This window comes from Mesoplodon bidens, assembly GCF_964165515.1.
Source record: "Mesoplodon bidens genome assembly, chromosome: 1".
Taxonomy (NCBI): Eukaryota; Metazoa; Chordata; class Mammalia; order Artiodactyla; family Ziphiidae; genus Mesoplodon; species Mesoplodon bidens.
In genome coordinates this window covers 203,731,729-203,753,921 of record NC_138176.1, presented here as the reverse complement: position 1 = coordinate 203,753,921, position 22,193 = coordinate 203,731,729, and the positions used below count along the sequence as shown (strand labels likewise).

The 22,193-nt window shown below is 42.4% G+C and overlaps 1 protein-coding gene across 2 annotated transcripts in view; it reads left to right on the top strand.

The window, feature by feature from the left end:
* Positions 1-22,193, top strand: part of FAM13A (family with sequence similarity 13 member A) — a 329,540-nt gene that overhangs the window by 283,843 nt on the left and 23,504 nt on the right. For both annotated transcript variants that reach the window (XM_081232918.1, XM_081232919.1), the window contains 6 exons: positions 8,797-8,944; positions 18,216-18,429; positions 18,959-19,097; positions 19,876-19,957; positions 20,796-21,016; positions 21,868-21,951. In XM_081232918.1, the coding sequence (XP_081089044.1) occupies positions 8,797-8,944; positions 18,216-18,429; positions 18,959-19,097; positions 19,876-19,957; positions 20,796-21,016; positions 21,868-21,951 (888 nt within the window). The remainder of the gene's footprint in view (positions 1-8,796; positions 8,945-18,215; positions 18,430-18,958; positions 19,098-19,875; positions 19,958-20,795; positions 21,017-21,867; positions 21,952-22,193) is intronic.

The window sequence follows — 22,193 nt, the reverse complement described above, 5'->3', positions numbered from 1 at the left end:
ATTAAATCCAATTCACTGTCTGAGTTTTGTGTCTTGTTTTAAGTAGACAACAGAGAAAAAATATCTAACTCCCTTCTGTGGTCTATATCTTAACGTTCCGGTGACTTTCCTGGCTTCCCTGTTGTCCTCTGGGGGCATTGCCTTGCTGACCCAAGTATTTGGTTTCCTTTGCTCCCGACGCTGGCTTCCATTCAGTGTGCTGAGCCTCATTTTTCATTCATGCATGTGTATGTAATCCAGTACTTCCAAATGCTTCCAACTGCGCCTTCAATCTTATTATCAGCTTTCTTTTTGGCAAGAATTAAAGCGTTTCTCAACCCGTTCTTGGGTTCTGACTCTTGATATATTAATTATACATAGAACTTCCCCTCTAACCCAGTGATTGTTCATCTTTTTTGGACACTAACCTAACTCACTGATGGGTTTATTCAGTAATATATATTGAGTCCTACTATGTGCAGGTAATGTGCCAGGAGCTGGGATTTAATGACAGCTGCAGTTCCTACCTCCGTAAAGTTTTCCAGCCTAGCAAAGTAAGAATTCAAAAGCTATGGACCCCCTTCTTAGAAAAATGCCCACTCATGTAGAATTTGGCATAAAATTGCTAGAAATGAATGGCCACCTGACACCCCGCCTCCGCAGTGTCCTAGATGCCTCGTATCTCCTCTGTGCAGTTTATCACGTGCACTCCTTCATTAACCCAGCCAGACGAAGGGAAGAGAGGCTGCTGCCTTTTGACTTGACAGCTTCTGAGCCACTGCTTTTGTCTCTTATTTCCAACTCCTTTATGCTTCCTTCCTTGAGACCCAGGCAACAAGCAGACCTTCTTTCCTTGTCTCTAGTCACCTTTCTTCAGAGCACAGCGTCCCCGTGATAGTGTTGTTTTAGTTTCCTTCTGTTTCCTCCTTCCTCTGCTCACAGCAAGCACCTACTCATCATGCCACTGAACCTTATTTTAAAGAAAATGGCTTTACCAGCCTCCTAGAGAGGTCTTCTCAACTACTCCCTTTTAAGCCTCTTACCCTTTAGGAGATAAAAGGGTAGATAGCAGCCTTTGTGGATGAACTACGTAACTAACTCAGAAATTCCAAGTGGCACCCAAACAAAATGCGTGCTGAACTCCATTTACCTTGGTGTTTTTGTGGACGGCTCCCACAGCAGAGGATGCATCACGGGGAAGGAATCTCAAGGCTTTCTTCCATGGGCCAGGATCTATTCTTAACTTGTGTCACGCATGTGCATTTACCAATCAGCACCTAGCCCACTGTTGGCACTCCTGAAGCACTCACTAGTAATCATCACTGTAATCATGGTAATTTCAGCTAGGAGATAAAATTAGGCAGTGAGTTAAAATCCAGACTAAGCTCTCTGTGTCATCTTTCTTTCACAACTGCACCGAAGGAGGGAAAAAAGACATCACTCCACAAGATTAGGATTGTGTTTCTACTTGTGACGGCATGTGTCTCCTTCACTCAAAGAAATATATTTTATTACTAATGAAGGACTGTGAAAAGATGTCTTCCATTTTTAAACCTCTTTCCCTTGTTTACAGTCTATCATAATTTCCTACTTGTTAATATATGGAGCACTTTCTAGAACTTATACAACCCGAATAGTTAATCTGGTTTTCTGATAATATCGCACTAATTCCTAAATTTCAGAGATGGAAAGGAAGTCTGGAGGTTGGTTACCCCTAGTAGAATTCTGTCTGTTATTTTTTTCAAGTCTCCTATAGCATCCGATTGAGATGCTGAAATTTACATGCCCACTGTGAATGGATACGATAATGTTTCCAATTTCATTTTCCATTAAGGCAGATTTTGTCCTCATTAATATTGCCCTTGAAGTTTTTCCTTATAAACGCCCAGACTCATATACGATAACACAGCAGATGACAGCTATTGGAGAAAGGTGCTTGGTCTTTCTTCTTTCACTGGTGTTTTCATCAGAATGAGGAACACTAACCTTCAGCTTCACAGGTGCTCCTCCGAGGGATACACAGGCAGAGAGGGGCTGGCTTAGAGTCTGCTGCTCAAAGGCAAATGCAGGAACAGCTGTGACTTTATTTTTTAAATAATCATTCTGCAGCCCTAAGTGTGTTTTTGTTTGAAGGCACATATTGAAAAGTACACATGGGCCTGTACTTTGTTGCATGTCTTTTTACTTTCTTTTAATTATACAACTCATCTTATCCAAAAAACAGAGTCTGCTGAGGTCTCGGATGGTCAGTGAGAGTTATCCATTTCTATGTCATCTGAATTTCTTAATGTGGTTTGCATTAAAATTTGTTCAGTGACACATTGGCGATGGGGAAAAATGTTAGAGTCACTTCAAAATGTCAAAAATTTAAGTATGATCTCTTCAGCTGAGTTTTGGAAAGGCTGACATTTTAATAAAATACCGTTTGGGCTGGATGAAATAGGATAACATGTGCAAGAGCTTAAGCCCCCTGTTCCCTGAGCATGTGGAGTTCAAAGACTTGTTTGTTTTTAAACTCATTTGACAACTGGAAGTATCCAGGAGAGAGCTTGTCCTTAAAACTAGCAATTTCTAGATTCTGAAATATAACACTGAAAAATTTTCAGAGTTCAGTTTACAGTGGAGTGTATACTTTATGCTTCAATTTGATTCCTTTCAATAAGTTATTTTCTATTGTGGAAATATTTTAGGCTTCCGTATAAAATCCAGAATAGTAAAATTATAACCTTGTACTTAATCTTTTTGTGAAAAAAGCAAAACATGTAAAAATTATTAAGTACATGGATGGGTATTACAGTACCTGGAAGAGGTCATTGTAGTCAGAAGTTTAAGGTTAATGAAGTGTTAAATTCTTTCAAGATATTTTTACATTCTTTATGCTTTCTAAGCCTACTGCTTAAAAGAGCTTAGAAGCATACCTTTGATAACAAACAGGACATTCATAATAAACAAAAGACTATTTCCCTTTTTCTTATCCTGCTTCAAAAAAAAAAAAGTGAGGAGAGAAGATAAGACTTTCTAATCAAGCGTAAGAATTAATATTAATTGTCACAAGAGCTTACGTGCAGGCTTTTATTTGCCCTGAGAAGGGTTTGAGGTACATTCTGAAATATCCCTATCAACAAGTGGTTATGAAATGGATGACTCTGTTATTTCAGCTTCACCGTATATCATGGAAGCTTTGGGATTTGTTACTGGCTTTAATATCAGAACCAGAAAAAATTTAAAAGCTCTATTTGTGTAGATCCATTTCCAATTCCATCCAGTCTTGAAAGGCTCCAGAAGCTTCATGATTCAGATGAATTGGGGGAATTTGTTATGTTCATTTTCCTTTATTGTCAAGCCAAACAGTAAATGTTTATACTTCCATGTGGCCCTTCTGTTAACTCTGTGTGGTTCCTTCCTGTGCACACTGCTTTGTGCAGGGCACTGATGTTGCCCTGCCCCGCTCTGGGGAGCTAGTAGTTACACTGCTTTTCCAAATCCTGTGTAGGGAGGGAGAAGGGGTCGAACAAAACTTCACCAGCGATTTGATGCCAGGGAAAGAGCAGGATCAATAAAGTCAGGATAGAAAAAGCCGGGCCCAGCCAGACAGGGACAAGTCTTAACAGGGATCAGGCGGATGGACCAGTAGTTAATGGTTCCTTTACCTGAATGTGAAATGTCACGTGCGGCCCCAGGCAAAATGAGCTCTCTCTTATTTGCTCCCTAGCACCCTGTGTTTTTCTTCTGTAACATGCATGTGACTTGGCACTTATGTGATCAGTGCATCCCTGCCACACCAAATCCCCTATCTTGTTAATCCCTTTAATTCCAGTACCTAGTACATGTTCAATAAACACTTGCCCAATGAATGAATGGGAAGGGGAGGTAGCGTATAAATGGAATTAGCATTTCTTCTACAGTTATTACGGGCTAGCTGTTTTTTTGGTTTTGTTTTGTTTTGTTTTTCCGGGCTAGCTGTTTTTTGTTTTTTGTTTTTTCCGGTACGTGGGCCTCTCACTGCTGTGGCCTCTCCCGTTGCGGAGCACAGGCTCTGGACGCACAGGCCCAGTGGCCATGGCTCACGGGCCCAGCCGCTCCGCGGCACGCAGGATCCTCCCGGACCGGGGCACGAACCCATGTCCCCTGCGTCGGCAGGCGGACTCCCATCCACTGCGCCACCAGGGAAGCCCCATGGGCTAGCTGTTTTTATGCTACATGTTTTGCACTTAATCGTCACAACTTTATGAAGTTTTGTTCCTGTATGAGAGAAATAGAATCTCAAGTACAAAGAAGTTTACTCATTGAAGATCTTGTAACTGGTCACCTGTATTTGAACTCCAGTCTCTTACTCTAAAACCCATATCTCACGTACCATATTGTCTCTCCGAAGAGCCAGTCCCTCAGTTTATTTCATGACATGAATATTTAGCATGTTGCCGTATGGTACCACATTTTGGACAAGGGTTTAGCGTGTGACATCACAGCACAAGGATCTCTGAGTTGATAAGTGTGAAATGAATGTATTTACCCTGATTTAACTGAAGATACAATTTGTGTAAACAACAAAAGTTGAAACCAAAAATATTTTGGTATTTAAGAATGTCCTTGACATTTTAACAGTAATGATCTAGTAGGAGAAACAGACAAGCAAGTAGACAGGCACGATACTCTACAGTAAGCACTGTTAGAGAGTGGGAAACAACCTGGTGAGGTGCCTCACCCAGACGAGCCTCACAGACTTTTGAAGGAAGGGTAGGTTTTTGCTAGTGTATTGCTATAGAGCCTGTGTAGCCTCCGAGCAGTATCCTTAGCTCCATATGCCTGCAAACCCTGGGACCACACCAGCAGCCCACCCTTCAAGCACAGGCAAGGTGACTGTGTCTGGTTCAGAGATCAGCGGGGCCAGAAACTGGAAATCAGGCCTCCAGATGCAGCAGGCAAGTGAATGAGCAGCCTCGGGGACTGCTCAGAGCACAGCAGCGCAGGACCACGTGTGTGGATGTGCTGGTGAGTGATCCCTGTGTGGCTGTGCGAGCTCTTGTGGGTTTATGTAGGACGCATCCTTCCCTTGCTGTGCAGATCAGCCAGGGGGTCCACAAGCTCATGGAAGTTAATATAGGTCTGCAGTGTGAATGATAATCCCGTTATAGATGGCACAGTGCACGTTCTAAACACGCATAAATGGTGGCCCTGACTGGCCTCTGCTTGACTCCAGATACAGTGACCTCTTTGCTGTTCCTCAACATGTACAAGATGACCATGCCTCAGGGTCTTTGCACTTGCTTTCCTTCTTCCTGGAATGCTCTTCCCACAGAAGAGCATCTCCTTTGTGTCTCTGCTCACACGTCACCTTATTGGAAAGACCGTCCCTGGCCACCCAAGAAAATAGGAGGCCATGGCCCATACCTCCATCCTCCTCCTTACCCTGCTTTGTTTTCTCCATGTCCATAGCACTACCTGAATTTTTATTTCTTTATTAACTGTCCTCTTCTTTAAGATTTATTAGGACAGAGACTTTCCTTGGGCCACTGAAATTTCTCCAACATCTAAAAAACTGTCAAGCCCATGGAAGGCCCTCAAAAATTATTTCTTAGATGAATGAGCAAATAAACTTTCTCTTTGTATCTCTAGCACCTGACATATAATAGACAGCCCTGTTACATGTATAGAATATGTGATATATAGTCTTATAATTGAATAAACTAGTACAATTTTGACCTGATTCTCTTTGTTAGAATAATAGCGTCCTATCAAGGTTGTCTATCCCAACATCCTACCCAGGGTGGTAATCGCTCCCTCTCCTGCATTTCTAACTCCCAGACTTTACTTGAGCACCGTGGAGGGCAGCTCACCAGTTCACAAGGTGGTCTGCTGTGGCCTCACAGCAAAATCGAATTTCCCGAGCTCCACTGAGCATAGTGGAGCCTGTTCCGCTGAACGCCAGCCCCCTTGCTGTGAGAGCTTGCATGTCTCACACAGAGCCCGGCACAGGGTGGGTGCACCAACCCACTGTTGTTGGAGGAGAGAGGAAACCCATACGTTCTGGAGGAAAAAACTAAGGAAGAATTTTCTAATTTTAATTTTCTTACTTTGCGGTTGGTGCTAATTTGGATGTGGCAGTCATGAAAAGTACACGTTTTAAATTAGCTTGTGTGTTTGTGGAACTGGGGGATTTTATACACGTCGTGTCAGGCGCTGCAGGACTCTTGAGTGCCCTGAGGGGACACAGGTGCGGGGGGGGGGGGGGGCAGAGCCAGTGACTGGGGTAGCAGGGGGTGCCGGCGGCCTGTGAGCCCGGCCTGAGGCCTGTGGGTCTTCCCAGCAGCGTGCATTCCCGTGCCTGAGGCATCAGCCTGGAAAACGCACATTTCTCCATGATGAGTCAGTTTTTTAAAAGCCTTCAGTGGCTTTCCATGATCTACCACAGGATAAAATCCAAACTTAGCCCAGTATGCAGGGCCTCTGGCAGCCCAGCCTCTGCTCATCCGACCCCCTTGTCCTGTGTGCTGAGGACCGGCTCCCGAGCCTCTCGTCTCCTGTGGTCACTGTCCCCCACTCCTGGCCGCCTCTGCGCTTCCTCCTCCTCTCTGTATGAAGTGCCCTCCACCCCAGCCCCTCTGGCCTACGCAGCCCCCAAACGCGGTTGTTGATCCGTGATGGGAACCCAAGTGGCTGTCTTCTCTAATCATTTTTCATAATGCGTCTAAGACTGCCCCGCCCTGTCGTAGCATGTTGCACCTTAAATTGCAGTTTATATACCTCATCTCCCACTCCTCTCCTGAGCATTCTGAGATGTAGCAATATTTTACTCATCTTCCTATGGTGCCCAATAATAATAAAAAGAGAGATCGCTTCCATTTGTGTGCTCCAGGCACCATGCTGGAGGCCTTTCATACCTTCTCTCAGATCTTCAAAGGAACCTTGCCAGGTTCATGTTTTCAGTGCCGTTTTATAGATTAGGAAATGGAGGCTCAGAGGAGTGAAATGGCTCAGCTAGGGCACCGAGCTACTGTCAGTCACACTTCAATCCCAGGTCTGCCCGGAGGGAAAATTCATGTCTGCTCCTCTGCTGGTCTGTGGCTTCAAAGATGTTCCTTGTGAAGAAAGTGCTATACTTACAACATGGAATCACATTTCTTATATTCTTCCCTTTTATATGTCTCTAAGTGTTGTAACAATTATTAGAGATCTTTATTGAGAAAATGTTTATTTGCTGTATGAGGTTCTAACACACACACACACACACACACACACACACACACACGATAGGTGACTAACTGATGCTGTACCTTTTAAAAAGCTGAGCACCTGATTGGGTCATTCAACTCTGTCTACTTAGCATTCAGCTCAGGGAACAAATGATTTTTGTGACATAAATGCATAATCTGTGTGTTTTTTTCCCTACAATAGACAAGCAGAATTTTTAAAGTGTCTTAAAGCCCCAGATTTACTTAGCATTTCCATCTGACTTCAGTAGCTTATCATGAACTGATTGGTGATATTTCATTTTATCCTAAATGTGAAGAGAATGCTTCATTTCATGGAAATATAGTAGTAAAACCCTATCTATTCCCCTGGTGATATCAAAGTAGGATAAATAGCTATTAAAAGGGGGTGGAAGTCTTAGTACTGCTTTATTTTAATCATAAGAATATTTCTCATACACAGAATCATTTATGATTTCCAGATGTTTTTGTTTTTTTATTTAATGATGGTATATTTGCTAAAATAAATTTCCAGTTATTCTCACAGAAAATCTTTTGTACAGATCTGTGCTACTTGAGAAATGTGTTTTGAGGCAACACTTTTATTTATAATTTTATGAGAGAGGAGAGTATGGCAGTGGTTGGGTTTACCCGATGCCAAAAGACAAGGTAAAAAAGACTAAGTTTCAATGCAGTTTTTTAAACATAAAATCACTTAGTTAAAATAGCAGCCTTTGGGGGAAGAGTTTTCCCATCCCCCAGACATCCTAGCCTGGTGTGCGTGCCACCAATAAACAAAACCAAGAAAACAAGCCACAGTTGCATATTTGTAAGATATAAATTATGCATCACTGACTTGCCAGCTCTTGCCTTTTTACTTAAAAAAAAAAAAAAAAAGTCGTGCTCCCTGTGTAATTTTGGCTCATTTCCAGAGTGTGTATTCCTTACTGCTTAGCTGCTAGCTGCGATACCAGACCCTCTTGCTGTCTGAATTTGCGCAACAGTGCATACCCAGAGCTCCTCCATAAATAGTCTGTTCTCCCCACACTCGAGGCAAAAACAACCACAGGAAATCTGGGAATGTGCAGCTAGCCCCGCTTAATTGATCTAAGCCTGCAGGGCCAGCAGGAGAGCACACGTGTACACAGCCTCTGCTCCTGGCCCTGCAGCACTGTTTACCTAAGGGGCAAAGAAGTCTGCGTGCAGGAGACACCATGTTGCTGCTACAGCCTTGGCAACAGCACTAGCTGAGTTTTGGGTTTTTGTTTACAGTCTGGAGAGCCATGCTCCTTTAAGGAAACACAAACTCCTTTTCCCTCCTTCCTGGCCCCAGTCAGTAATCATCCAGACTGTCAGCTGCCAGCAGTTATCAGGAAGAACAGCCCTCGGAAAACATCTTGTCTTTCTTCCAGAAGCAAAGTTAAAGGAGCGCAGATGGCTGGTCGCTTTTTGCATGCAAGTGGCCAGCTAGCATCCAGGGGGCATCAAGCTATGATTTTGGTTTGCGTGCCGGAGACATCAGCAGCTGTGGCTTGGGAGGTTTCATCCAGCAGGAGTGGAATTGCTGCGGACGTTTGGGGGTTTTGATGAGCAGTAGAGATCTGGGGACGTTGTGCTGTTATTGCAGGACCCCACCATGAAGATCCAGGAGCATCCCAGCCTACCTGACAGCAAGCTGCAGAGGACTCCAAATGCTGATGACCAGCAAGAGAGCTTTGTCTCCGGAGCGCCTGAGCTGGACCTGACTGCACTGTGTGATGAGACGAGCTGGGAAGGTAAGGTCGTCTGGATGATTTAATATTGGAAAAGTGTATGTAAATTAGCAGAAAGGAGAAGCATGTTGGATGTGTGGGTGAGAGCGGGAGCTATGTGTGCAGAAGTAAACCACATTTCTAAATGACTGAAAATCCTTCCCCTGACATAGGAATGTGTCACGTTCAGTGTTGCCAAGAGTAACTGCAATCTATGAAAGAAAATGTGCTTATCCTTTATTATAGTGTCACCTTGCAGTCCTTTTTTTTCTTTTTTTCCCTCATTTTGACTCTCCAGGGGTGCTGATGTGTGAGTGCCTTTTTCCCTCTAGGAGTACAAGCTGAGTAATAGGGAACCGGTGTGCATTTAGGGTTTGCTGTCAGTGTAACTGCTTCCCCCTGCTACATGCCCACCATCCACCTCCTTCATTAAGTCTCTTCCCCATTTTTCAAGATTATTTTGATCTGCTTTGAGTCTATGTTTGTTTCTATGGATAGAATTTTTAAATCCAGGTTAGCAAACATAAGGAATTTGCTTATCAAGAAAGCACGGAATAAAAGTGCTTCTTCTTGAAAGCCTGTAATCCATGGCTTTAGATTGGTTTTTCTACAGATTTTCGACAAAAATGTGAGAAATGTACTTCTGCGGAAGGAGAGGGTGTCCTCGTCTCGTCAGAACTGTGTTGCAGGGAGGATCCTGCAGCCGTTCTCTCCAGCTGCTGTTCTTCCATTTTCCATGTGTCTGCATCCAAACATATCAGTGTGTGTCCAAAATAAGTGCCCATCTGCCTCTAGGCCGTCTGTGTGTTTGAAGGCTACAGAGAGGGAGAAATTGTGCTCCTGAGTTCAGAACAGCAGCCTGATTTAACACAATGACTTAGCAGAGAATGACAACTATTAAAAAAATCAGTCTTTTTCCAAAGCACCTGAGTTTCTTGTCTTCTGCCCACCCCTTCTTAACCAAAAAGTATATTCATTATGTTAATGGTCTTAGACGGAGGGCCAAAAGATGATCTAAAAAGATCACAAGGTGAAAAATAGTAGCACCCGTGATGCTCCTTGCATCGGGCTTTAGTGAAACAAAATCAGACTGTTTTTTGATTCTAATTTTCCCTCTTTGCAATCTAAGAAACATGTTCCAGTTCTTTTTGTTGTTGTGTTGTTTTGTTTTCCCCATGTAATTAAGCAGTGGATCTGAGATTTTGTCAGATCTTCCCAGCTCATAATATGTCCACTGGGGGAAGAATTCAGGGTTTTTTGTTTTGTTTTTAAGTGATACATTCCTGGCTAGTGTTTGTTGTTGTTCTTTTGTGTACTTTGAAATAATCAGGTGTGCTTTTAATTCATACATTAAAAACAACCTTACCACCCCACCAAAAAAAGTCCCATGGTAGCCACTGTCACCCAGATAAAACAAAAACAGTAGCCAAAATAAATGCTATATTTGGGTTTCAAGAACATGGTCTCCTCATATCATTAACATACAGCTCTAGATAAAAACTAGGATTTGGGGGCAGAATTCAAGTTGGCCATATTATCTTGATGATTTATTGAGGAAAGGGGAAGGTAGATTCTTCCTCCTCCTACTGAAGTGGACTCAGGTGTTGGATTATTTTTACTTTGGTTAATCATAAATTCATAGTCTCTTCCAGCACACTTAAAGAGGCTAAATATAAATCTCTCCAGAGTGGGTGAAAGCTAACTTATTGTTTCCTTAAAACCATCTCATCACTTAATGTAAAGAACTTTCTGCCAGATAAAAAATAAGATGAAGGGACCAATATTTTATTATATTTTGTATTGGAAAACGATGAAATTGTTAAAGCTTATGGTGAGAAAGCAATACATTTTACTGTGCTTGGGAATGTGAATTGTGTTATCCATGGAATTTATGAAATGAGTGGCTTTAACTTTTTTTTTTTTTTTTGCCGATTACTGCATTTGGCATTGAACTTGCATATCTCAGAAATCTACGTGGATTCATTTCAGGGCTGTTTAGATCATTTGGTTACTGCTTTCAGTATATTGATATATATATTTATGTATTTTAAATGTCCACTTTACATTATAGCAGTAATACAGCTGTACGTATAGTCAAAGGAATTTTTGCATAAAGCGTGGCTAAGATGACAGCCGTCAGTTCAGTCACTAAAATATCACCTTTTTCTGTAGCTTCAGTAAGAAACAAAATGGTGGCTTTCCAGTAAGGAATTAACTTTGCGCTAATTTAAACTGTGAATGTGAAACCAGTGCAACAAAATATGTAAACAAAAGGAGTAGTTACCGAAACCGTATGAGCCAGTGTCCATCTATAGGTCTCCGTCACTAGTCTCCAGACCACCATGTAGTGTAACGCCCTCTTTTCGGTTTGCTTATTCTCCATCCCCAAGCCATAGTTCGTTCTCATGCACAGGATATCAGGTGAGACAGTACTTAACGATCAGCCTGCTGGTACTGCTCTCTGCCGTGTATGCTCCCACATGGAAATGATGTTCTCTGGCTTCTGGGGCGTATGGTATCAGGGAACTAAAAAGAAAAATGAAGCTGATAATAGGTTCCATAGGCTACATAGAGTGGGACCCTCTCAAAGTGAATGTAGGATCAGGGTCTAGTTGTGCTTGTTGACAGGTAATTAATACACGCTTGATCTTTGTTTTTTCTCTACGTGTAGCTGTGTATTAGGGCACATTATTTGATCTGTCCACATGACAGCAACATCATCCTCGCTATTACTAGGGTTTCCACTCTCCAAAATTAAATGAGTACACAAATCAAATGAACTAGTCTTCGTGATTTAAAGTCCCTGAAAGTTACATAATTAGGATGTTCCTAATCGGCCAATTCATGTTGATTTGGGGATACCCCTTGTGGAAGTACTGAGATGTAAACACTCGGTTACTCTAGTAGATTTGTCCTGGTGAAATCAGCTTTTAAAGAACATTTTTTAAAGGACATAAAATACTTCAGATATCTTATTCATCACTTACTGCTTATCAAAATTAACTGTAGAAAGGAAATTCTCTAAAAAAAATGATAGAGAAGCAAGGGATCTTAAAGATCTTACAGTTGAGCCCTTCCATTATACAGCTAAGAAAGCTGAGGCCAAAAGAGGCAAAATGATGATTCAAGATCACTGAGTCTCCTGACTTCCACCCGGATGCCTCTTTCTAAGCAATGCCAGTTCAGTATCGCGGCAGGCAGTGGACCATGAGGTTAAGAGGCAGACACATCCAGAGTTCAAATCATGGCTCTACCACTTAACCGGCTTTGTGGACAAGGTAGTCAGCATGTCTCAGTTTTGGCCTCAGCTTCCCCATCTTGTAACAGGTGACACAGTACATGATAACGTATAGTAACTATAGTAGTATCTACTTAGTATGTTTTTGCAGGATTAAATGAGCTAACATATGCAGAATATTCAGCACAGTCACTTGATGGGCACTGAGTGAGTGTTCGCTGATGTTTTTTTGTTTGTTTTAACTTTTTTTTTTTTTTTTTTTGCGGTACGTGGGCCTCTCACTGTTGTGGCCTCTCCCGTTGCAGAGCACAGGCTCCAGACGCACAGGCTCAGTGGCCGTGGCTCACGGGCTCAGCCGCTCCACAGCATGTGGGATCTTCCCAGACCGGGGCACGAACCTGTGTCCCCTGCATTGGCAGGCGGACTCTCAACCACTACGCCACCAGGGAAGCCCCATAACTTTTTATTTTCTATTGGAATATAGCCGATTAACAATGTTGTGATAGTTTCAGGTGCACAGCATGGGGACTCAGCCATACGTGTACATGTATCCACTCTCCCCCAAACTCCCCTCCCAGCCAGGCTGCCACATAACATTGAGCAGGGTTCCCTGTGCTATACCGTAGGTCCTTGTTGGTTATTCATTTTAAATACAGCAGTGTGTACATGTCAATCCCAAACTCCCTAACTATCCCTTCCTCCCATCCTTCCCCCCAGTAACCATAAGTTTGTTCTCTAAGTCTGTGAGTCTGTTTCATAAATAAGTTCATTTGTATTATTTCTTTTTAGATTCCGTTTTAGATTCCTCATATAAGGGATGTCATACGATGTTTCTCTTTCTCTCTCTGACCTACTTCACTCAGTAGGGCAAACATGCACCCCAATGTTCATTGCAGCTCTAGTTACAATAGCCAAGACATGGAGGCAACCTAAATGTCCATCGACAGAGGAATGGATAAAGAAGATGTGGTACATATATATATATATATAATGGAATATTACTCGGCCATTAAAAAGAATAAAATAATGCCATTTGCAGAACATGGATGGACCTAGTTGATGTCATTTTGGATTGATGGCTACTAAGTTTCCCTCTAACTCTGATAGTTTGGGAAACTATTGGAACAATTTAATAGGGCAGCCATTGTTCTAAGATTAAATTTTGGAATTCTAAGGAAAATTTTATGAAAGGATTCCCCCAGTGAAGACCCCTCACCAGTGGGGCTTCCATGTTTCTGTATCTGGGATGTGCAGGGACCTCCAGGGCTGCTGAGTAGCCTCCTGGGAAGACAGTGCGACATCATGACAAGTAGGAATGACTCTAAGTAGCATACACATAGGTGGTAACGAGACACGGAAAACATCAGCTCCCTTAATTCTGTGCAGATTTCTTAGAGATAAATCATCAGTAGTCAGTTTTCTTTGTGTAGTAAATGGATCCAGCCAGCTAAGCAGAGAGATCAGCTGTGATGTCCCAGTGATCACATATATGTGTCCCAGTGATCACGTTAGCATTAGTCAGAGTTGTATTCCCTCTTCCTGCAGTGAATCTCCTTTATTTCCATGTGTGCTGTAGTGTCTGAACTGGAACTCCCCCAGGATCTCTTCTTTTTTATTACTTAGGTAGCAAGCATACAGCTTTTATCTCTGTTATTTCTGACCTGCTGTGATGTCAGCTAACCTGGGCGGATTAATTTTTAATAGACGTGCCATACTTAAGTCCAGAGTTCTTTGTGACCAGACACATGGCTAAGATCAAAACCACCGTATCCAGGGAATTCTGGTCCAGATATGAAAACGCTTTTGTTTTATGTGGTCCTTTAAGATGAAAATCCAGTTTGAAGCCTCCACTCTTTTCTGTTTTCCTTTGAATAATTGTCTTGCAATATCCTTGTCTGTTTCATTGCTCTAGAATTACTGCTTAAAATATAAAATATTTCCCAAGCCCTCAGCTGGGAATGGTCAGTGAACACAGTCTCAGACTCGCTCTCTAAGCAGGTAGGTAATGCACAGGACATACTGTCACGGACTGCAGGGTTGTCCTCAGTTTGTTCTTGTTATTCTATTTGAGTGCCAACTATGAAAACATGAGATAGCCTTGTAGTCTTAGATCACTTCAAACTAAAACAGAAGAATAGTTGGTCTTACTGATTCTTTAGTTATATTGAACTATGTATTACATGTAATTATATAACACTTTTGAGTAGGAGCCTTAAATTATAAGACTGTATAGAATTAAAGAAGGAGAGAAAAAGGAGAGAGAAATCATTTAAGCATTTCATATTGCATAGGTGAGAAACTTCTGTTCTATCTGCAGCTAATGATGAAACATGTCTTTTTATTTTGTTAAGGTTGAAATTCTTTTTTTTTAACATCTTTATTGGAGTATAATTGCTTTACAATGGTGTGCTAGTTTCTGCTGTATAACAAAGTGAATCAGCTATACGTATACATATATCTCCATATCCCCTCCCTCTTGCGTCTCCCTCCCACCCTCCCTATCCCACCGCTCTAGGTGGTCACAAAGCATTGAGCTGATTTCGCTGTGCTATGCGGCTGCTTCCCGCTAGCTAGCTATTTTACATTTGGTAGTATATATCCCACTAGCTATTTTACATTTGGTAGTATATATAAGTCCATGCCACTCTCTCACTTTGTCCCAGCTTATAAGGTTGAAATTCTTAATGGTCTTATATTTCTCATTTTTAAATAAGTGAATTTCCTAGACATTATCATACCAAGTGAACTAAGTCAGACAGAGAAAGACAAATGTCATATGATACCACTAATATGTGATATCTAGAAAAATGATACAAATGAACTTATTTACAAAACAGAAATAGACTCACAGACATAGAAAACAACCTTATGGTTACCAAAGGGGAAAGGGGATGGGGAGGGATAAATTAGGAGTTTGGGATTAACAGATACAAACTACTGTATATAAAATAGGTAAACAATTGTAAAGCAGTTATATTCCTATAAAGATGTTAAAAAATAATAATAATAATAAATGAATAAATAAAATAGATAAACAACTAGGACCTTCTGTATAGCACAGGAAACTATATTCACTATCTTATAATAACCTGTAATGGAAAAGAATCTGAAAAAGAATATACATGTGTGTATGTGTGTATGTGTATATATATATGTATACATATATATCTGAATCACCTTGCTGTACACCTGAAATTAACACAACACTGTAAACCAACTATACTTCAATCATAAAATAAACAGAATCATACAGTAAAAAGTAAAAATTTAAAAAGTGAATTCAAGAAACAATGTCACCCATAAGCTAGAATTTCTTTAGCCATGTACTTTATATATACCACTGGTGACACTAGGAAAATGACACATTTTGTCTTCTTGTCAGTGAAGCGATGGGTCAAGACTGGAGCCCCAGAAGACAGCTGTGTTAACAAAAAGGCAGGCTGAGGGATGGCCCCATGTTAGTCACAAACCATCAAACAAGCACGTGATTAGTATTTTGTAGTTAACTCAGGATCACTGTATATTTTTTACCGGAGACATGTTTGGTTAATGATCACAAACACATACTGTTTTTGCAAAAATTTTGGTGCACAGAGACCACAGAGTTCAAGCTCAAAGCAAAGATTAGTTGTAATATTTTTTAAGAGTTATATCTGCTAGATTCAGACAGATTAAAGGGCTTCAGGACCTAAAGTAACACCTTTTCAAGCTGAGTTTTGATGAGGAGAAACGTCAAAGTAGACAGCACGCCCATGCCAACATCAACATCAGACTTTGTGTAGCCGATGCCCTCTGTCCTCACCAACCACCGAGCCCTTCCCCCCGGGGTTTTGCTCCTTTGCCACTTGGCAGTGAGGTGATGGCCTGCTGCTTTACTGTTCAAGTCATCTTAACCCTTTCCCTGTCCTGGTTCCACTGATTTTTTAGTCCTTATAGAAAATGACTCCTGTCTTAGGAAATATCATGAAATAGACGATGTCATCCACTCAGTTTAATAGTTCCATTTTCTGCAGCTTTCTACTACATTTTTGTTATTTTTCTAGGAATTGCTTTCCACCCACCTTCTCCTTCCCTCATACCCCCTCACCTCTCAGTCCATTTTCACTCTTCCCTGTTGGCATTTCCAGAGCTGCTCGTATCTGAGCTCTGCCACTTAGGGGGGGCCAGCCAACAGCGTCAGTACAAACAATGAAACAACTCCTGTTCGTCTCCGGCTTTAGCCATGTCGATCTACCAGCATATTCTCTGCCACTCTTTAAGACTCCATAGGCAAGACTCTGTCTTTAACATGCTTTCATTTTTCAACGTATTTATAGTATCGTCTGTGTTACCAGATAACTTGGTTGTCTTTAAATTTTGAGAACCTGTGGGTCTCATTCCACATGAGGTTCACTCTTTTAAATTAATCTGCCTAACTCTCCTACTGTACTGTGGGGTTTAAAATTTTTTTTTAAGACAGTCAGCCTTGTCCTTGAAGCACCTGGCACATTCTGAATTGAAGCACTATCCTGGAGGGTAGGAGACTGAGTTTCTAGACCCAACTCTTTGTCATTGATTAGGTATTTGCTCTGGAATTCTTTGGGTTTCAGTGTCCTTATCTGTAATCTGTTGGATTGAATCAGTAGTTCTCAAACCTGACTGCATTTTGGAAGACTTGGGAAGCTTTCTAGAGAGTGTGTGTTTGCATGTGTTTGTGTGTGTGTGTCTCACACATATGTGGACCCTCACCTAAAAATTCTGCCTCATTGTTGGGTGGTGTGAGGACCTGTACGTTAGGAGTTATTTATATTTCTCTCTGTGACCCTGTTTGAAAAGTCACCAGGTTAGATGATATATGAAGTTTCAACCAGCTTTAATGTTCTGTGATTACAGTATGATCTTTTGAAGTAAAATACTGAGTAAGCACTTGTTTAAGATAATTTTGTAGATTTTAGAAATACTTTGCTAGCTGAAGGAGCAATTGTTCCATGATTCAAACTGTGGGAATCCCAGAATTTAAGATCTTGGCCAAATTCCAGCCTGTGTAAATCACAATATCCACAAGTGTATTTAAAGCATAATCTTTTTTTGTTTTTTTAATGAAGGAGAGTATTACAAATGAAATACCCTACATCATCTGAGATCTATCCTTAAAATATGTCAGATAGGATTTTTTTAATGAGGAAAGAAATACATTGAGGTGGTGGGTCTTGCAGTGAAAGGAAATAAATATCATCCTATTCCCTCCCAAAATGACAAATCAGGATTTTGTGCTAAGTCTGTTTTTTTTTCCAAGGTTGTCTAAAATAATTCATACTGATTTGTCCTTTGTAAGGCATTCTTTTTTTCTTTTTTGACGAATTTTATGCATGTATCTTACTTTAACTGTAGTCTTAAGTAGCCTCTAAAGTTTCAAGTACAGAGCATATATTTTAAACATGCTAAATCCTAACATGCTAAGCAGAAGCACACAAAACGGCTTATTGAATGACCTCAGCGGAGGGCGTAAACTCCTAAACCGACGGGGTCTCACAAGGTTAATGTGATTCCTTAGTGGTTTCAGTGAGGGATGTCCAGCCATGATGCCAAACCCCTCCCTCCCAGGCACATGTGAGTTTCTCTTCCATAACACCCTCAGATGGAGAAGTTATCATCAGTGATCTGTGGGGGAAGTTGGAAGCACACACTGTTCCTCAGGGCAGCCTTAGCACATTCTCTTTTGAAGGCAAGTGAGGATGGAGACAGAGGGTAGATGATGGCTGTCAGTTAGACTTGCTGATTCCGGTCAGGGCATAGTGTCCCGAGTTACAGCCTTCCATCTAAAATGTGAAACTGGGAATTCCCCGGTGGTCCAGTGGTTAGAACTCTGCGCTTCCACTGCAGGGGGCACGGGTTCTATCTCTGGTTGGGGAACTAAGAACCTGTAAGCCGTGCAGCGCAGCCAAACAAAAAAAATAAACAAATAAATAAAATGTGAAACCCTCCAGTGCCTCCCAAATTCAGTTCCTCCTGATGGCATTCAGTAAACAAGTGTGCTCTAAAGAACAATTTGGCCCTCTTACCCTTGTTCTTTTCCAGAGCCCACCCCTGCTTTCTCCTCGTGGCAGCAGGAGAGTGTGCACGCTGACGAAGCACGCCTCTCCCCGCAGGCAGGGCGCCTGATTCGGCAGCTCCTGGACGAGGACAGCGACCCCATGCTCTCTCCCCGCTTCTACGCTTACGGGCAGAGCAGGCAGTACCTGGACGACACGGAAGTGCCTCCTTCTCCCCCCAATTCCCATCCTTTCATGAGGTATGTTTCTTTATGTTGCAGATGCGCAAAGGTACCATCCCTGTAACATTAGAAGACCTAGGCGTGTTGCTGATGGCTAGTAATTTTTTTTAATTAAGTCGTAAGTATGTGGAGGAACACGTTTGAAATTCTCCATCCTAGCACACACGCTCTGTTGTAATTTTTCACTTGACCTGTGGCCCAACTACAGCATCATCAGCTGAATCACCATCAGCACCTCCTTTCCAGAGCTCTCTCTTATTTAACTGTGAGGCCCACTGTGCACATGTCAGTCCTAGCTTTGCCAAGTGTAAAGGTGAGCTAGAGAAGAGTGGACCTGTTGAAAAGGCACGACATGCAGAGCTCAAGGTCACAAAATGAGTTAGCAGTCAGCTTTCTTTTATTCGAGAGGATAAACACGGTTTGGACCGTCCCCCCCCACCCCCCCCGACCCCTGCCTTCCCCATGCCTCATCCCTCGTCCCCAGAGCCCCTCCCAGCAGACGGTGACTGTTCCCAGGGAAGCTGACCCCTCACTGTGTCCCTCACAGGCGACGCAGCTCCTCTCTGGGCTCCTATGACGATGAGCAAGAGGACCTGACACCTGCCCAGCTCACGCGAAGGATTCAGAGCCTTAAAAAGAAGATCCGGAAGTTTGAAGACAGATTTGAAGAAGAGCGGAAGTACAAGGTGAGTGCATCCTCACCGGCTTCTCTCTGTCCCCCGCCTCCCTTGACGTGATGTATCTGAGCATCAACAACTCAGAGAAGTGATAAAGGTGAAGGGAAATTTCTAGGGAATCTCAAAACAAAAAGGCAATAAACACTGGGGTAATAAACCCTGATAAACCCCAGACATGTATCGGCATTTTCCTTGCACAGGTGTATCCTTACAAAGGAATTGAATGCTTTCCTCAACATCTTGCAAATGGATCAGTGAACAGGGATGGGAAAAACATCATTAAATGACGTAGTTTGTTTGCCTAAAACGTAATTCAAGCTTATCTTCTAAAATTTTATTAGTACTGACCTCATTCTACTCTCAGCTCTATCCTTAGTATTTCTCACAAGAGTGGCAAAAAAAGGCATTTTTCGTGGTGGTTGTAGTGTAAAATATCATATACCCCTCTGCTTTCTGTCCTGTTAGCCTGACAGGTCGACCCCTACAAATAAAGGAAAAGAGGCCATGGGCCTCACAGGAGTCCATGATCATAAAAATCCAGAATTTTGCCTCTGAGGAATTCTTTGAAAGCATCAAACATAACCAGATAGTATTAAAAAATAAATAAACAACCAGATAGAAAGAAGGATAACGGAATCCCACTGTGAAGTAGCTCTGATTAATCACGGTTCACTTATTATTCCAGTAGAACTCAACTTTTCCTTCCTGTTTAAAACAAACTGATGATCAAACTCTTCTTTTTCCTGCCCCAATTCCAAAACATTTACTCAAGATTTCCTTTTCTCAGCCTTCCCACAGCGACAAAGCAGCCAATCCAGAGGTTCTGAAATGGACAAATGACCTTGCCAAATTCCGGAAGCAACTTAAAGGTAGGTGAAGTTCTAGACCTATGGTGTGGTTTCCAGAGAACCAGCCAGGTGCAGAAGCTTGATCTCACCACGTGCTGAGGGCCACTCACTGCTAAAATATTCCAGGAAAGACAAGTTTCTTGGAGCTGCTTCCCAGGGCTCTAAGTATTCAGGGCACACTTTCTCCATGTCTTCCCATGGCCTCAATCATGGGGCAACCCAGATCAGCTAAGACGCAAATTCGGCAGCGTTTTTTTTTTACTTCCCTAAATCACTAATATAAGGATGATGGTTTCAACTCGAAGCACCTGTTTAATCCAAGGCTTTATTTGCTATGGAATTAAGACATAGAACACAGATGGATATGAAAAGGATTTGGTCCCTGTCCCTCAAAGCGGCGCTTGCTGTCTTTTAGGACACAGAGTCATATACACAATAGAATAGAATACAAAGTGAAAATAATTCCAAAATGAGGTATATACGTCATACAGAAAAAGTTGGCCATCACTTGGGCGCTAGATCTGCAAATACCTGTAAACGCTAAGGGAATCAGTGTAGGAAGACATCCGCCTCATTCTGAGAACAGCAAACAGGTTGGTGTGGCTAACGCATGGCTGTTAAAGAACTAAAACTTTCTCAGGAATTAGGGTTAGGAAATCATACCAGATAATCCAGGAAGACATTATCATTTTTCTTGGGTTTAACACAATAACCCAGGGATTTCGACTAATATTATAATTAGATACTTTCTTGGAGAAAAATAGACAAGGCTAAGCAGTCGTTAACAGCATAGAAAAACAATCTGGGTTCAGCAGACGTCAATTCCCATACATCTCCACCCCCAAATCTTTTCTCCTAGAGTCAAAACTGAAGATATCGGAAGAGGACCTAAGCCCCAGGATGCGGCAGCGAAGCAATACTCTCCCCAAGAGTTTTGGCTCCCAACTTGAGAAAGAAGATGAGAAAAAGCAAGAGCTGGTAGATAAAGCCTTAAAACCTAGCGTCGAAGCCACACTGGAATCCATCCAAAGGAAGCTCCAGGAGAAGCGGGTGGAAACCAGCCGTCCTGAGGACATTAAGGTGTGATTCTGTGCAGGCCCCGAGCCGACTGCTAACCCTAAAGCACTCCAGTCAGTGTGGTAGGATGGCAGGGCATGTCCCAGGGTCCCAATGGGAAGGGTGATAGAGCGACACCTTTTTTTTTTTTTTGCGGTACGCGGGCCCTTCACTGTTGTGGCCTCTCCCGTTGTGGAGCACAGGCTCCGGACGCGCAGGCTCAGCGGCCATGGCTCATGGGCCCAGCCGCACCGCGGCACGTGGGATCCTCCCGGACCGGGGCACAAACCCGTGTCCCCTGCATCGGCTGGCGGATTCTCAACCACTGCGCCACCAGGGAAGCCCGCGACACCTTTTTAAACCTTCCACACTCTGAGACGTCCAGAGAAGCAGCAGATAAAACAAACTCAGAGTGTTTTAACTGCAGGTACTTTGGGTTTGGACTACAGCCTGAAAGCAGGAAACCCTGTTGTACAGATTGCAGAATGGACTTGTTTCAGTTAATAGACAGCGTGGTGACTCTCTGAGGATTAGAGACAAGCCTTTGGGAATGTGTGTCCTGTAACTGTAGTCATTGCCGGAGCCGATAAGCTAAGCCCCATGTGCCTTGCAGCCTTGCTTACCTCAATCCGACGTGCCTTTGCCCACTGCATGGGAGATAGGAGTAGTCATAGGTGACGATTCTGCTGTGCTGTCTGTGTTTCCAATAAGACACCAGGAATAGCTAATTCCTAGCTTTGGATGGAGCTAGGGAGAGCTGTTGTATAAACATTCTTTTTGACCTCACCGTGGGAAATCTGTTTAACTAAATAAAGAAGTCGGGACATTCACAAATGTTTTCCCCTTTCTCATTTTCTATCCTTGTGTTTATACAGGATATGACCAAAGACCAGATTGCTAATGAGAAAGTGGCCCTGCAGAAAGCTCTGTTATATTATGAAAGCATTCATGGACGGCCGGTACGTGAGTGCACGGAATTTGCTGATTGGGGTAAATTACCTGGCTTTAGAAGTGGATCTTCTATGTTCAGTATTTTGCAGATGAGGTTCCCTGATGTCTGGATTACTCTGTATTTTCCCCAGAAGTAAGCTTCCAGAAGGCTAAAGCAATGATACGAGTTCCACTATCTAGGAGGTGCTAAATTTAATAAAGCTCCAAAGAAAAATTAGTTTGCAACTAAAATGTAGTCACTAGTGTCCTG